Genomic DNA, 18,188 nt, shown 5'->3' on the forward strand with positions numbered 1-18,188 from the left:
AATATCTCATAAAATGAGCAATTCCTATTTAATCAAAGAGACTTTTAAGGCTTTTGACTATAAGGAGAACAAATCCCCAAACTGCCCACACAGTAAAATGACTCACACCTTTGAGTGGCCCTGACCTAGGGGCTGTGACTGCCACATGGCTAGACAGACATTTCTATTATTCCAAGAGGGCCGTGATGGGCGCTCACTCTCCACTTCTCTGTCGGGGACCGTCACCACCTCTTTATGTAGGGCATGCTTGTTGTTTCCTCTTGTGGGACCCAGGAACAAGTACCTGTAATGATGCCATTTTTCTCCAGGGGCTCCTGCCAGCTGACTTTGAGAGATGTGTCTAGAATCTCCGTGAAGCTCAGATGTCCCACAGCTCCTGGTCCTACCAATTAAAAATAGAGGCACCTGTCAACATGAGAGCTCAGTTCTCTTTTAATCAGATTTGGCTGGAAGATTCCAACTATGAGTAGGAAGAAGTGAGTAATGGCCAGCAGAAATCTGTAGGAAACATCAGGAAAAGTACACAAGGTTCAAGGGAAACAGGTTTAAAGTTGTCCTAGCTATCACTGCATGAATTATTTTGCCCACTCTACCCCAGCCACATAGAGAACTAAAGCAATGGGCGGCAGGAGATTTATACATAACTCATGCTCGGTCTTTCTCCTTGATCTAATCTAAGGTAGAATAATCAGGTGGGCTATATTCTGAACAGATCACTCTCATGGAGTGTCCCTTGATGGACAGACATTTGCTGCCATGTGTCTGGCTTATGTGGGGCTATGAGGCCTTGCAGAAGCTAGAACAGGGATATCTTGGCCCACACCAGGACTAGCCCACACCTGGCCCACAGACAATGCATGCCAGACTGATCCAGAATTCCGGACTCCAAGACCCCTCTCCTGAGGGATTCCAGAGGGGCAGACAGGTGCAGGAGAAAGTGCCAGCAAAAAATGGTTCCTTTCTAGGAATTTCTTTGCACTCTAGCCTTCCTGCTAAGGGAGTGTGGAACAGCAGAGACAAGGTTAACCTGGAGGTAAAGCTGGGTTTGAGACGACCTGGCTGCACTGTGCACTATCTCTGCAATTCAACACTCAAAGCCTTGGTTTGCTCGTCTGTGAAATGGGAAAATAAAAATAATTCTACAATGTAACGTGAGAATAAAATTTAATAAAGTCCAATTCTGCCTTGACACTGAGGAACTCAGTGAACATTAACTGCTATCATTATTAATTATTGGAAGGACCATCCTATCACCAGAGGATATTGTCCAAAGATTAGATTTCTGCCAGTGGAGAACAGACTTGAGAAGCTACAACATGAGTTACCAACCCAAGCCCAGGCCCTGCTCCGTGAAACAACCCACTCAAGGACATAGCCATGAAGCACAGTCCAGCAGGTGGGTGGGGAGATCTGCTTGCTATCCAGGACAGCAGGGCAGGGAATGGGGAGGCTGCAAGCTAGACTGCAGCTCTCTGGGCAGTGCACCTCAGTTTACAGCCCTTTACAGCTCCTGAAGCCCCTCTGGTGGGCTCAGCCCAACCTGCCTGGTGGTCAGAAGGTAGAAGAGGACACTATAGCCCAGGGGTGACATTTTTGCTGATGCTGGGCACTCCCAATTTAACTTGGTCTCTTGACAGTGTCAGTGGCTATTTGGGGCCTGGGGTACAGGCAGATGGCAATGAAAATGTTCAGGAAGTGGCTTATAAGGTGGGAAGATGGGCTACACAGTTCAGCAGGCCCAGTGCTAAGTGGCACCTCCCAGATATCCCTCTGTCCACGGTTTACAGCAAATGCACCTGGTTTGCTCAGATCTGCTCTGAGTCCTGCCACCCTTCTGAGCCCGCTGTCCTCTGACAGTGCTCCCATGCCAACCCCTCTCAGCCCAATTCAGGAGAGATGCAAATGAAGAAGTCCTAAAGAGAGGGTGGGAAGAAAGGGTGGTTCGAAGGCAGAATTGGAGACAGAGGAAGAAAAGAAGGAGCTTGGAGGTGAGAAAGGACACTGCTGGTGTGTGCACATCAGGTGAGCACCTGCTCTTCTCCTATTGACGGCGCTGTGCCATTCTGTTCTCATGAACCTGATGGGGAGGACTGCACTGAGATCCTTTTAGTGGTAAAAAATGCAATTTTTTTTCAAACTTAAATATGAACACATGAAGTCTAGGGTGTGGCTTGTCCTGCAGGAGAGGAGGGTTGGCAGGATCCTTGCAGACATGCCTCTCCCTGCAGTCCTTGTTCTGGTTCCCACCAGCCTTTCCTGCACAGGGACAGATTTTTAGGTGAATTCAATACCTAGTTTCCCAACTGGTACGCTGACAAAGCCTTCTAACACAACTTGTGACTTTTAAAAAATGGTAACAGCCTTGGAAACCACCTTCACCTGCAAAAGACTTTAGGATGAGCTCAGGCACTCTGACAAACGCAGCTTCCTCGCTTGGAAGATGGTAAAATAGAATGGCTGTCAGGACCGCCTCATCACCCTGCAACCGTGAGCCCCCAGAAAAATATTCTGACAGGTTTTTGAACTGTCTTGTTCTTTTTCGATCGATGGAGTAGCAAAGAAAGCTTTTTGCTCCTTTTATATTCTCAGTGTATCTGCTTCCTGGATTTCTGCCCCAAAATGCTGTCCTCCAGCTCTGCTGGAACCAGCTGGCAATGTCTGGGCATAGATTTATATTGTTTCTCTTTACTGTCCCCCCTCATCCAACAAGTTCAAGTTCCCTTGGAGCTTTGGAAAAGAAGGCCTGCTGCAGGTGGAGCTAAATGCAGCTGCCTGGGAGCCAGGGCCAAGGCCATTGCCAGGGACCACACACACACAGGCTTCTCCCAAAGGCTGCGCTCCCTAAGCCAACTTTGTCCCACCTTCGACTTCACATTGACAAGGATGCTGCATCCTTCTAAATAGGTTAAATAGGCTCCCTGCCTATAAAATAATGCCTATTAGAAAATTCTAAAAGGATGACCTTACTTCTTATTTTCTCTGATGGAGAGTACATAATATTTATGGCTGAAAAGCAGATGCCACAGCAAAATAGACATGTTTTAAAAGTACTCATTGAACACTTTGCCAAGGGCCACCAAGTCTTGACAAATTCAAAAGAACTAAAGTCAGATCATGTGTGTTTTCTGGCCATAATGGAGTCAGATTGGAAATCAACAGCTGTAAGACCACAGGAAAATCTCCAAACATGTATTAAATAGCATATTTCCAAATAACCATAGGTCAAACAGAGGGTCTCGAAGGAAATAAATACATAGAACTGAGTGGAAGTGAAAGCATGCATATTGAAATATGTATAGTGCAGCTAAAGCTGTACTGTGAGTAAAATGTATAGCACTAAAATGTTTACACTGGAAATAGAGAAAGGCCTCAAATCAATAACTCAAGTGCCTATTCTCAAGAAATTAGAAAAGGAGAAAAAATCCAAAGTAAGCAGAGGGAAGGAAATAATAAATAGCAGAAATCAATGACATTGAAAATAGGAAACAATATGAAAATCAACAAAACAAGAAACTTATTCTTTCTTAAAATATCAGTAAAACTGATGACCCTCTAGGAAGAATGATAAAGTTTAAAAAGAAGACACAGGTAACCAATATCAGGAACAAAATAGAGAACATTTCTATGGCTCTTGTACCCTTTGAAAAGATAATAAGAAAGCTGGGGTTGTAGCTCAGTAATAGAGCACTCTCCTCACACATGTGAGGCACTGGGTCCGATCCTCAGCACCACATAAAAACAAAATAAAGGTGTTGTGTCCAACTACAAATAAAAAAAGGTTTTCAAAAAGACTTCTTATTAAAAAAATTTTAAAAAGAAAAGATAATAAGGGAGTTTTACAAACAATTTCACATTCAGAGATCCAAACTCTTAGAAGAATGATTCCTTGAAAACCACAAACTAGTAAAACACAACTGAGATGAAACAAACAACCTGAATTGTCCTATAACCATTAAGCACATTGAATTTATTATGAAAACTTCTCCCCAAGAGAAATTTCCAGGTCCAGAGGGTTCCACTGAAAATTTCTACCAAACTTTTGAAGAAGTATCAACATGAATTTGACACAATTTCTTCCAGGAGACAAGAGAGAAGGGAACACTTCCAATACCCAAACCAGACAAAAGACAGTCCCCCCAAAAGAAAACCACAAACCAATATCTCATGAAATTAGATGTTAAAGTCCTCCACAAAATATCAGCCAAGTGACTCCAACAGCAGATAAAAAGAATTATACACTGTGAGCAGGTGGGGTTTATTCCAAGTACACATGGCTGATTCAACACTGCAGAACCAATCAGTATAATCCAATAGATCAATAGGGTAAGAAGAAAAATCGCATGATTGTATCAACTGATGCAGTAAAAGCATGTGGTAAAAAATCAAATATCTATTTGTGACAAAAACTCTCAACAAATTGAGAACGTAACAGTGGGGAACAGCCTCAACTTGACAAAGAACATCTACAGGAATTACCCTGCATAACAGTGAGAGACTTTTCCTTTGGAAATGGAGAACAGGCAAGAGTGCCTGCTCTTATCACCCCCACTCAAGGTAGACTAGAAATTCTAGATACTACAAATAAGGCAAGAGAAGAAACAGAAGACATGGATTATAAAGGAAGAAAGGGAGGAAGGTGGTGTGGTACTGAAGAGGAACCTCAAGGATCTCTGTGGTTTCAGGACCCTTCAGGTTCTTGAATGTGGTGGTGGATAAACAAACCTACACTTGATAAAATGTGTAGAACTAAACATACACATTTACACAGATGAGAACCAAAAACCTGAAGAAATCTAAATCAAGCCATTGAATGCAACCAACATTAAAATCCTGGATGTGATGCTACATTATAGTTTTGCAAACATCAGCAATGGGAGAAACTGGGCAAAGGGTACATGGCCATCTCATTAGTGATTCTTACAACCTCATGGGAATATATAATTCTCTCAATAAAAGTTCATTTAAACACAAATCATAGAGCAGATCAAAGATGTAGTATAAGACCATCCAGGATCAATTGATGGTAACAGCAGAGTTGCTTTAGATCTTTTTTTAGGGGGAAGTCAATGGTCTCAGAAGGTCAAGACACTCATGTTCTGATCTTCCTGATATAGACCTTGTGTCAATGGCAAGGTGGCTGCACTATGGTGGATGGCTGAAACCAGACTGCTCAAGGTCTGGGAGGGCATAGAGGACAGAAGGTCAAAGCAATAGTTTATAAGGAAAGAAAATAAGAAGCCAACTGGAAAAGTCCATGGGGCAGCAAGGCCACAGAATTGCCTGTCCAGGAAGAGGGAGACCTGAGCATGTGTGGGCTGAAGAGGTGCCATGAGAAGTGACGGGGCAGAGAAGAGCCGATGATCCTGGGAGATGGGGGAGGAAGAACCAGGGTGGGAGAAGGGTGGGGTCCCAGGGGGCACAGGCAGCTGGTCTTGGATAGCCTTGATGTCTGCAGTGTCACCTGCTAGAGTCAAAGCAGAGGTGAGTACAGGAAGCTGAGCCATCACCAGAGACTAGCCAAGACCTGAGAGAGGAGCAGTGTGGCCCTGGGTGACCAAAAAACACACCTCCCCTAGGTTAACTCTCCTTATGAAAGAAATCATGGCAGAAATTTTAAAAATGCAGAAAAATTCAAAGGAAATGTAAAAACAAAATATCCATTGTCATTCCACATGCAGACAGTAACTCAAAATTATGTACAAATGTACCTTGGAAAAATCTGGATCCCATATAGTTTTATAGACTATTTTTTTTCTTCACTTAACATTATACTATGACCATTTTACCTCAAAAATTTTGATCTTTACGGTTTGGGTTTTTAAAAAATATATTTATTTATTTTTTTAGTTGTACATGGACACAATACTTTTATTTTATTTATTTTTATGTGTTGCTGAGGATTGAATTCAGTGCCTCACACATGGTAGGCAAGTGCTCTACTACTGAGCCAAAACTGCTTTTTGTTTTTTTAATAACTGTAAATTTATTATATAGTCAGTTCATAATTTTTTTCCAATCCTCTCCACTTGGGACATTTGCTTGCTTTTCTTTTCTCTTGTTCTTCCAGTTGCAAATTACTGTAACATGTCTCCTTGGACACAAGGTATTGTTCTGTCTGTGATGATGATCTCAGGATAACTTCACCAGCCAGTGTTTTCCTATCCCACAGGTTGGTTTGGGAGCAGAGGAAGAGCTGAATGGAACCCAACAGTGGAGATAATGCAAAGCCAAAGTCAAGGAGCTCAAAAGAGCTGGGTGAACACCCCAGGGCAGAGTCAGAAGTAGAATGGGCTGAGGAACATGAATGGCAGTCAAGGAAGGAGGTGAGTGGACTAGAAATTGAAATCTGGGTGATGAGCAAGCTCATCATGACTTAAGGAGTAGAAACGGGACAAGGCTAGTCCCCTATCTCTGTCCCCGAGCTCCTTCCTCATTCCATGGACCACCTTCCCTAAAGCACTGTCAGCTGTCAGCGACTTACCTTCCCCAGATGAGCAGACTGCAGGCCCTCTGGGAACACGGGGCTTCCTCATGCCTGTCTCTGCCCTGGCCCAGTGCTGGAAACAGCGGCCACATCTGTCTACAAGTGACTCTGGGAGACAGGCCTGGGGAGATGCATGGAGAGGAATACTCACTGTCCTCATGCGTCCACACGAGCTGAGGTGTGCTTGGAGGCCCATCGCCCGGGGTGGTGAAACACAGGACCGACGTGAAGTAGGCAGTGAACTTCTTCAAGTTTGTTATGTACCCATGGTGGATTCCATGGAAGTCTGGGGCAATGGTGACCACAGCGGCTGCCTCAGGGACATCTGCTGGCCATGCGAGAAGCTGGAGTGAATGGGTTAAAAGAAGTCCTCTTAATTGAATTCCCTCACTCAAGACTACCAGAATTTTATTTTGCAATTGGTAGGATAAGCTCAGTCACAATTAAATAAGCCCATAAATCTTACACATTATAACCTCATTTCAAAAAGAATGAATTTCAAAGACCTCAAAATTATTGCCTACAAATGTATATATACACGCACTTATTTCATACACATATATAAGTAAAATAACTAACTCATGGAATAATGGATGTTCCCTCAAACCTTCACTGAAAGAACATGTCGATTTTTTAAAACCAACAAGAAATAAAATGACATCATTTTTAAATTCAAAGTAAGGAATAAAATGACATCATTTTAAAATTCAACTGAATCCATCTAAGGAGATAAACACATATATCTCTCCAGATAGGTGTCTACTATGATTCAAGAAGTTTAATAGAAACAACCTTAATTATTTATAATTGATATCACACTGGTTTCCTGAAATAGATTTGAGGAGATTGGTCAAAATTGTTTTATTTTATTTTTTACTTTGTGTTTGGGGACTGAACGCAGGGCCTTCTGGTACCAAATAGGTGCTCTTCCACTGAGCTCTACTCCCAGACCCTGGTTAAAATTTTAAAGCAATGGAGTAGATGCACACATTCCATGGAAAGCAGCTTCATGCTGTGGCAACATTATGTATGTGTGAGTTTTAATTCCTTTGACACCAAACATCTCTAGGACTAATTAGTTCTGAGAGCTGGCGTGCTGCAGGACACACAGCGCTTCCAAGCAGATCAAACTGACAACTGAGCCGTCAAATGAGTGCTGTAGTCTTGCGATCAGACCTGGCAGGAGAGGCAGGGGGGCTGAAGCATGTGGGTTGAGCCATACGATTTTCTTTCAAAAAAGCTTCTGACTTTAGATACTTCTGAGGAAAAGGGAAACACAGGGCAAACTTCTAGCCACGGAGGTTTCTACCCTCCTCGCAGACAAACAAGTATTTTAGTTAGCTGAACTGAAATATGGAGAAAAATACAACAATGCGTACCTGGGGAGTGACCTCCTCTGAAACTGAAATGACCACAGATTCAAGCACAGAGGACAGAGCCCCTTCTTGACTCCTGAGTCTGCCAGGATAGAAGATTATATGGGGTATGTGAAAGGCAGGCAGGCTCCCAAATCCAACCAAGAGAAGGTGACTCAAGAGGAAGATGAACCCTGTTCTTAGGTTGTTTGTTTTGGTTCTGATTTGTTATTACTGGGGATTGAACCCAGAAGCACTAAGCTGTATTCCCAGCCTTTTTTATTCGGAGTCAGGGCCTCACTAATTTGCTAAGGCTGGCCTCAAATTTTCAATCCTCCTGTCTCAGCCTCCCTAGTCACTGGGATTACAGGTGTGTGCCATTGTGCCTGGTTTGAGTCATACTTTTGGAAATTGCATTTGAGCCAATCTATGAAGGTAATAGATTCCGGTAACTAAGGACAACAGAAGTTGGATGGTGGGAATTTATCTGTGTCTCTAATTCAGTTTGGTCAAGTATCCTGTCTCACTTCTTTAAGCAGAACTCCCTGAAGCAGGGAGCAGGAGGAAGAAGCCTCCTTATCCAGGAGGAGCCTGTGGCTCTTGCACAGCATGCTCTGCTCTGAGTGTGCATTTGCCAGCAGCCTCCCTTCCAGGAAGAGTGGCAGGGACACATGCTGACTCCAATCAACCCTGACACATCTCCCAAAGCCATTGAAATGAATGCCTTTCTCCTAAGACTCTGCTCTTTTATGTATGAGGCCATCTCCTTGCTGACTGATCATTTGAGTTCTGAGCCAGGAGAGCTGATGATAAGACCTTGGATAAATGGTGACCCTACCAAGGTCAAGATGCTCTGTATTTCATGCACGGGGTTTTCCCTGATCATCACAGACCACGAGAGCCACCCAGAGGCTCCAGACTGAGGCCCGGTACCTTGTATCCCTGGTTGATGCCGTTGATAAACTGCTGCGGGGGCGGGTTCCACAGGAACTGCACAGTGGTGGAGTTCACCGCTTCCGCCTGCACGTTCTGTGGGGGCGCGGTCGGCACTGTTCCAAGGCGGTCATTGGAGACAGCAAAACAAATGGCAGGAGGCACAGTGGAGAGGAGAGATGAAAAAGAAACCCTTAGCCGCCACTCACGACTCACAGGCAATTACAGGACGGAGACCGGGAAATGTGATGGATGTTTCTGGAAGCTGAGAGTGGCATCACAAAGAGGGGGAATTGGGCTATTTCTCATTTTCTCTTGGGGAATTCCTTAAGGCATAGGCAGAAAACTGGACCAGATCATCTTCTCATTCCACATGAGAGCCTTTCCCACAGATTCAAGATGGACAGCAAGCTGAGCCTTTCTCTAATTCCTTTTTTCAGTTGCCCGATAGTTGAGACGGAGGCGAGGTGTCATCTCGAAACCCCCTACCATTACCTACCTCTGTGTTCAAGCTCAATTATTCTTTCTATATAAAAAGCAAGCAAGCAAAACAAAAACGCTGCAGCTTCCTGTCCGGTTTGGTAGTTGATACATTTGGAAGCAAAACTTCCCTAGGTCAACCTCAACAACTACTTCGGGCTTTCCCACGGTTTCTTTCCTTCACTGAACAGCTACAGACACCACTGATGCACCTTTGAGGGCTGTGCGTCCTGGCCTAGTACTCCTGGAATGGCGAGTGGGGAGAAACGTGCCTCCACTCTGGAAGGGATGGAAGCTTCATTTGGTCTAGACTGAAAGAAAGGCTCAAGCTGGAGGGGGCAGACCTAGAGAATGGCACTCTTGCTGGGGAACAGTGAGACCAGCATGGCATTAGGAAGGCGCCGGTGAGGTGAGAAGTAGCGAGTGGAGCCAGGCAGGGCACAGGGCTATAGGAGCGAGGACGTGGCCGGTCCCCTTGGGGTTGACTAACACACCCTGCACAGTGGCTGGCCATACGTATGGTGGGGAATGGGGGATTGAAAGGTTTGTGGAAAGAGCAGTGGTGCGACAGGGCTGGCTTTCCCAGGAGGGCAATCCCTGTGGCCTGCAGAGAGCAGCCACTGGCTGGACCATCAGACCTTCTGCAGGACAGCAGGATGGTACTGGCTCTTCAGGTCCGTGTTCCAAAAGTGAGGCACAGAAGACCAAAGGATCTTTTGACTTCCAGGAGACAATGCCAGGGTCTCCTGCCCAACAACACATGGTCCTGTTAAAAATCACTGCACTTCCCATGGCTCTCACATCATCAGGCAGAGATGGGAAACATGAGTATCACCAAGTCGTGCTGTCTTTCCACCTGCTGCTGACCTTGGCCATATCATCCCCTCATCCTTCCCTTCACAAGTCACCAAGGAAACTGTCTGACCTCCCTCTCAGCACCCATGTGAAACTGTGGATTAAAAATGGCACAAGGACAACTATGCTTGGAATGTAGTTCAAATTACAAGAAAATATGGGGCTCCCCAAGGAGTCTGCCTCCCGCCCCCCAATGACCACTGTGTAGTTGGGTGAGGAAAACAAGCTGGCATCCTCTATAGACTACTGCTGTAGGCTGGAGTGGGCTTCTTGACAGTATAGAGTCCTTGGGAGCCACAGAAACACACTAGGATGCTTTACATACACAGAAACAAAGATGCAAATTCTCAGTGTTTCCCTGGAGAATTTCACCAAACATTTGAGGAATAATTTAATTAGTTCTCAAGCATTACCCTGATAGCAAAATCAGAAAAAAAGAACATTAAAAAAAAGAAAATTATAGACTAATATCCCTCCTGAACACAAGTTCAAAAACTCCTCAACAAAATGTTAGAAAATAAAATTCAGCAGTGTAAAAAAATCATAATCTAGCCTGATCAAGTGGGATTTATCTTATAACTGCAAGGCTGGTCCAGCATTTGAGTATTAATCAAAGCAAAATGCCATATTGATAAAATAAAGAACAAACACTGTCATCTTAACAGGTTTAGAAGAACATTTAATAAATTATAACATCCAGTGAGGATGTTTTTTGAAAAAATCCACCTCTCAGCAAAGGAGAAATTTAAAGGAAGTTCATAAACTTGATAAAGTGTATCTACAAAGCACCTACAACTGATGTCTCATTTAAGATGAGAGGCTGAGAGCTGACTCTAAGATCAAGGTTGAGAAAAAAGACACCTTTCTCTCCATTCCTATTCTGGAAACCCAAACCAGGACAGTAATGCACGAAGAAGTAAAAGGCACACTGATATAAAAGCCGGGGAAGCCGCTCTTTATTCACAGAGCATATGATTGTCTATGTGGAAAATTCCCAAGAGTGAACACAATTAAAGCTTCTAGAACTAAGTGAGGTTAGAACGTTCACAGGACACAAGATCAAAATACAGAAATCAATTATATCTCCAAACACAGGCAAGATACAACTGGAGACTGAAATTTTTAAAAAATCAGTGCTGCTTAAGGTAGAAATAAGAAGATAAAATAGACACAAACACCATACAAGGTTTATACTGTGAAAACTAGGAAACCTGATCAAAGAAAGCAAGGACCTAGGTAATGCAGTCATAGCATATCAACAGGATGGAAGACAATAGAGGAGAGGGGACTATCTGATCTCCATAGGGAACTAATCCCAAAGTCACAGCTGGATACTTCTTAGAAATTGAAAAGATGATTTTAAAATTTATATAGAAAGGCAAAGTAATTAGAATAGCCAAAACAATTTTGGGAAAAGAAATGGACAAACTTTAATACTTAAAGACTTAACTGTGAATCTACTAATTAAAACAGTGATACTGGAAAATTGATTAATGACCTAGAACAGAATCCAAAAATTACTCACACATGTATCAACTGGTTTTCAAAAAATCACAAAGATAATCTTTCCAACAAATGATGATGAAGAAATTAGATATCAGTATGCAAAAAAAAGAAAGAAAAAAGAGAAAGAAAAAAAGAGAAAGAAAAATCTAAATCTATACCTCACACCATCAATAAAAACTAACTCAAATGGATCACAAGGGTAAGAACAAGTCTATAATTATAAAACTTCCAGGAAAAAAATAGTTGTGACATTGGGTAAGGCAAAATTTCTCAGGTACAGCACCAAGGACACAATCCACAAAAGAAAAGATAAGTTTGATTTCATCAAAATAGAAAACTTCTTTTCTATGATAAACATCTGCTAAGAAAATGAAAAGACGGCCAGGGACTGGGAGGCAGTGTCTGCAGTGTCATCCAATATCTGATAAAAGACTTACTCAAAATACATCAGGAACTTTCAAAATCCATTGACAAGAAAACCAAAAACTCAAAATGTGGATAAAGGAATCAAATAATTACCTCATCAAAGAAAAATGATGAAAAATAAGCAGGTGAAAAGACCCTCAGCATTGGTGGCCACAGGGAAATTAGAACCAGGATGTGACACCACCTTTAACTGATGAAAGGGCTAAAATAGAACAAAGAACAATAACATCCAAATGCTAGTGAAGATATGAGGCAAATGACACACTCAGACGTTTAGCTGAGAACAAAGTGGTACAGCCAGGCAGAACAGGTTGCAGTTTCTTAGAAAGCTAAACGTGTAGTAGCCACAGAACCCAGCCATCCTGCTCCTAGGCATCTGTGCAAAAGTGAACACTCAAGTTCACATAAAATCTGTTTGCAATGTTTATAGCAGCCTTAATAATCCCCCCAAATTGCAAAGAGCCCAACTGTTGGCCAACTGGTGAATGGGTAAACAAACTGTGCTACCTCCCTGGAGGGACACTGGTCAGCAACAAAGGGAGCAAACTACTCACAGAGCAGCAAGCTGGCGACTAGATTACAGGGAAGGAGCCAGATTCCAAAGACTACATGTGGGGGTCACTCCATTCACTTTATACTCTATAAAAGACAAAATCTCAGGAAGAGAAAGAATCAGTGGTTGCCAGGGCCTGGGTGTAGGGGTAGAGGGTTGAGCACAAGGGGTAGTGCCAGGGAGGCCAGGGGATGGAAATATTCTCTCTCTCAACCATGGTAGCAACTGTGGACTGAAAATGGCTGTGGAACGTAAGGTACTGTGGCCCAGAAAGGGTGGATTTTACCAGATGTTAAATATACCACCATAAATTTCACTTTAGACATGCTGAATTTGGTGGTCTCTATGCTAGGGCCCCTTGAATGTGCGTTCTCTGACTCCTTTGACCAACAGGATATGATCTAGGCCTTGATGAAGTAGAGCGTTTCCCTTTCTGGGAGCAGAAAGTGGTGTTACTGGAGAGGACGGGCACACTCATCAATGACACAGAAAAGAGGGTCTAGCAATTACTCACACATGAATCAATCGGTTTTCAATACGAGCACAAGGAAAAAAGTCTTTCCAACAAGCAGCACTGGAAAAATTGGACATCCTTCCTGGAGTCCTACCAGCCATGTAGGAAGTTCAAGTACACTGAGACCACTGTGCGGGAGAAGCCACGTGCAGGTGCTGCAACAGAGACTCCCTGGGGAGCCTCCCTGTCACCATCAACAGGGTGTGGAAGCCCCCTTCCACCTCCCTCCGCAGATGAATGAGTGACACTCCATGGAGAAGAGCTACCACCCAAACCCTGCTCAAGACCCTGACCACAACATCGTGACCCACAACATAATGGTTGTTGCCCTTGACTGCTAAGTTTCAAGATCATCTGGTATGCAGCAAGAGAAAGCCAGGGCAATATTCTCTGGCAGAAAGAAAAAAAGAGAAAAAAGGAAAGAGGAGGAAGAAGAAAAAATAACAAAGGGGAAAGCACAGGGGAAAACATCAGAAGCTCCAGGGAAACACCAAAACATGTTTTGCCTTTTTCTGTAGAATCCATGCTTTTTGGGACTAAAGAGGAATTCCTTTTGTCCTTCGTGTTGCACCTTCAGAATAGCATCCGTCCCAATTACTGCTTGTGAGTTTATAATACTTTTTCATCAAATGTCATTAAATTCTCTAAAATAAGACATGGATCATATGCTAGGAAAAAGGATATGTAGCCCAATCTAAATTGGAAATAACTTTCCAAGTTTCAAGAGGACGCCTGTACCTTTGTTTCTCTTCCCTGTGGTGTAGGAGTCCTGTCGAGAGATGAGTTCTTTCCTGGCCCTGTCCTTCCTCCAAGTCAGCGCTTCATCCAAGTCTGAGACCCCTGGGGTCTCAGAGAAAGTGAGATTTATGGTGGTATAATTGACATCAGGTAAAATCCACCCCCAAAGCACTTCTGCTCCCTGCTCTTTGCATGGGATTTCACCAATAGGAGCCTAACTGTCATTGCACCTGGGCCTCCTCGGCCCAAGCCAGAGCCCTAGGATTTAACCCTCTGGCACACACCCTCCATCCCCAAATCAGAGGAAGACTCAGGTTTCTCTTTCTCTACCACCCTGGGCTTTATTCAGAAAATCACCCATTCTTCTCAGCCCTCTTCTATTCCTAGATCCTTGGCTTCTCTTTGTCCTAATTATTGTCATTAGAAGTGACTCAGAAATTTGTGGACAATGGAATTGAAAATTCCCTCAAGCAAGAAAAAGAGCTACAGACAGTAAATTCTTCCTGACAATGTTTCAAATAAAAGAGCAGTTATGGCAGGAAAGGTCTTAATTATTGAGGTTACATCACCCTATCCCTACAGGGGAAAAGACAGGGCTGCAGGCCCAGCCAGGGCTCCAGGGAGGAGGAGAAAGGGTTTTAGCATTGCCTTCTCCCAAGAGCTCCCAGAGCTGGCTTTTAGCATTGCCTTCTCCCAAGTGCTCAGCTGGAAGCTGCGACTTCCTGCTGCTCAGAATCAGACCTCAGGGGCATTTTCTCCCTAGATAATTAGCGTTTGAAGTTTGGTTCTTGCCAAACCCCTGAGGGCTGGACCTTGAAGCAGCTTGGTAAAGTGGCAGGTGTTATTTTTTTTTTTCTTTCTGATTTTCACTGCTAAGAAAACAGAAAAATATCCACTTTCACTAGCTGATTTCCCCAACAGATCTGGGTGGGTGCTCAGTCTTAAATTCAACATAGTCCAAACCCACTCGACACAGTCTCAAATCCACAAGGCCACGGGTGAGCAGCTCCATTATGTAGCACAAGTGCTGACTCCTGGGCCCAAGGATAACCACAGGTAAAAAAAGGCAAAACGAACCGGGATGTGCACAGCCAGGACTAAAGAGCCACTGCTTCTTCCGTTTCTTGGAGTGGGTGAGTAGGAGGCAGGACAGTGCAGAATGGCCCTGGCACCATGCCATAAGAGTCATAAGACCAAGAGATACTGAGTTTGCATAAGGGTAAATCATTGTTGACTGACATTCAAAACTCTACCACTGTTGAAATCATGTTTGAAAACCATACTTACACATTGCATGTTACCAGGTCAAAGGAGCCAATCTGAAAAGGGTGTGATTCCAGCTCTGTGACATTCTGGGAAAGCCCATATACGGCCTGGCTTAGGATGTAAATACAGGAGGATCTTGTTCTTTTTTTTTTTTTTTTTTTTAATATTTTTTTAGTTGTAGTTGGACACAATACCTTTATTTTATTTATTTATTTTTATGTGGTGCTGAGGATTGAACCCAGTGCCTCGCACATGCTAAGCAAGCACTCTACTGCTTAGCCCCAACCCCAGCTGGAGGATCTTATTCTTGATGAAAATTCAAAATGAATCACTTGTTCTTGGAAGAAATTTAAAAATTTTTTTAAATTAAATTCTACAATTAAATAAAAAGTGGAATTTGCAAAACATTTTGTATTAGAAATGACATAATTTCATACTGACTAATTTTTCAGAATTTTAATTCTCTTATCAAATAAAAAGGAATATAACAGTATTGCCTATTTTTCTTACTGCATGCTTTGGTTTTTAAATTTTCCAACCTGATTTATGTTGAATGATCTTGGTGTGTACAACACAAATTTCTCAGAAGTTGGTTTCCTCAAGCTGTGAGAGTATACAGTCCACTTTGTATACTTTAAATATACCGGCTGATATTATGAACAATATTTATGTCAATATTACCTACACTATTGTATGCTTATAGAGCCACATTTCCCCACCACAGTGAGTGAACAACTTTATTATTAAAGGGAGTGAAAACACTTTCTCTTCCGAGAACATCAGGAGGATGCTCCCCAATTCAGATTTGCTTCTTCCAAGAATCCTCCCTTCTTCAGCCTCAGTGTTGTACTTAATGAAAAAGGAATCCGATGAAGCAAGGATTCCAGTCAAATTGTACCACACTTTCCTCCAAAACACAGCTTTTAGACAGAAAAAAGTTGGGACTGATAAGATCGTCTGAAAGCCCGAGTAAGTACCCATGAGTGAGCTTGGTTACAAACTGTATCTGATCAGGTACAAGAAGCTCGTTCCAATGTCCTGCCTTTAGTAAAGGAAGCTGAAATTTTTCCTGCAATTGCAGAATCACTCATGTTGCCGCATGGAGACTGTCAGCTCCATATTTGGGACCAATGAAGCGCAGGAAATAGGAAAGGTGCTGTTTTAAATAACGGTGTTAGAAGACGCATGGATGACATGTAGGTGGACCCAGAGATAAATTCTAGTCTAGAAGACTATTAAATCACATCAGTTTGCATTGCAGGTTGATGGACACTGATGTAAGAATCTTTACTGGGTATACAGCGAGGTTGAATCCCTCAAAATCAGTTCTTCTGTCAATATGGTATCCTGACTTCATATTTTCACAAAGCAAAAATCAGGAGGGACCACAATCTTGGATTTTATTTGATTTTCTACTCTGTTAACATCATTTAATGAGCAATTTGGATCTGCACATCACTGTTTATATAAGGGACCATCTCTGTGAATCCCAGGCTTTTCATGTTGAATTCTGCTATGGTATTTATACCTTTCTGTTAGTGTTCATGTCTGAAACTTACAGATATTTTCCTCTAAAATGTTATTTATTCTAAGGTAGTCTTTTGCTTCTGCATTCTAGAAGCCCTTCCTACATAGATAATAACCATTTGGGGGGGGGACTAGAAGCTGCAATTGTCTTTTTTCCCTTTGTTTTTAAAACTTGTACATAGTCAAATTTATCTATTTTTTAATTTATTTCTTCTAAATATTGAGGCATAGTTAGGAACATTTTCCCTGCTTCCATGTTTCAGGGGAACTCACTAAAGTTTTCTTCTAGTACTTTCATATTTCATCTTTTTGATATCTATATATCTGATGCACTTGGAATGGATCCTTACATATGAAACAGGGAATGTATCCACTTTTATTTTATATAGGTATCAATTTATTCCAATAATTCTAATCAAAAATTCTAAATTTAGAATTCAAGATGCTGCCTTCTATAGTGACACAGGCACACCAATGTTTATAGCAGCTGAATTTACAATAGGTAAACTGTAGAACCAACCTAGATACCCATCAATAGATGAATGGATAAAGAAACTGTGGTATATATACACAACAGAATATTACTCAGCATTAAAAGAGAATAATGTGGTATATGCAGGTAAATGGATGGAGTTGGAGAATATTATGATAAGTGAAGTAAACCAATCCCAAAAAACTGAAGGCCAAATGTTTTCTCTGACTTTGTTTTTTTCTGATCTATGATGGAGGCAGGGCATGGGAAGAATGGAGGATCTTTGGATTGGGCAAAGGGGAGGGTGAGGAAGAGTTATGAGTGTATGAAAGACGGTGGAATGAGATGGACATCATTACCCTAGGTAGATCTATGAATGGTGGGTCTCTATACCGTGTACAACCAGAGAATTGAAATGCTGCGCTCCATTTGTGTACGATGAATTGAAATGCACTCTGCTGTCACATACAACTAAGTAGAACAAATTAAAAAAATTTAAAAAGACACTGCCTTTATTACATACTAAATTTCCATATGTAATGAAGTCCATTTCTGTACTTTCTGTTCTGCTTCATGCATCTATTCATGCACCAACATGATGCTGTTTTATTTCTAGAGCTTTATAATATGTTTCACTACCTAAAGGACTCAAGCTTCACTGCTTTTCTCTTTCAGGATTTTTCTGGCTATTCTTGCTCTTCTCTCTGTCTCTGTTTCTCTCTCTCTCTCTCTCTCTCTCTCTCTCTCTCTTTCTTTTAATGAATGAACTTTAAATTAACTTCTAACTCCAGAAAAAAAATCTACTAATATTTTTACTGGAACCATGTGATAATTCTAAATTAATGCAGAGGATACCAACCTCACTGTGACATTGAGTTTCCTATGCAAGGACATGAATGTCTTTTCATCTGTTTATAACTTTTGTGACCTTCTGGAATGTTTGCAATTTTCCTCATATGTGTTGGCCAGTTCTTACTAATTCCCAAGTCTCTGTTCTAAGGTAATTCTGCTACTGTAAATGGGATCTTCTCTTCAATGATAACTTCTGGCTGAGCTTTGTTTGTGAGTATGAAGTCAGG

At 42.3% G+C, this 18,188-nt stretch overlaps 1 protein-coding gene across 5 annotated transcripts in view; it reads right to left on the reverse strand.

The window, feature by feature from the left end:
* Positions 1 to 18,188, reverse strand: part of Sdk1 (sidekick cell adhesion molecule 1) — an 883,473-nt gene that overhangs the window by 151,911 nt on the left and 713,374 nt on the right. For all 5 annotated transcript variants that reach the window (XM_078023675.1, XM_078023673.1, XM_078023678.1 and 2 more), the window contains 3 exons: positions 8,773 to 8,888; positions 6,636 to 6,828; positions 284 to 382 (listed from right to left, as the gene is read on the reverse strand). In XM_078023675.1, coding sequence (XP_077879801.1) covers positions 284 to 382; positions 6,636 to 6,828; positions 8,773 to 8,888 — 408 coding nt within the window. The remainder of the gene's footprint in view (positions 1 to 283; positions 383 to 6,635; positions 6,829 to 8,772; positions 8,889 to 18,188) is intronic.

Source organism: Ictidomys tridecemlineatus, chromosome 10 (assembly GCF_052094955.1).
Source record: "Ictidomys tridecemlineatus isolate mIctTri1 chromosome 10, mIctTri1.hap1, whole genome shotgun sequence".
NCBI classification, from domain to species: domain Eukaryota; kingdom Metazoa; phylum Chordata; class Mammalia; order Rodentia; family Sciuridae; genus Ictidomys; species Ictidomys tridecemlineatus.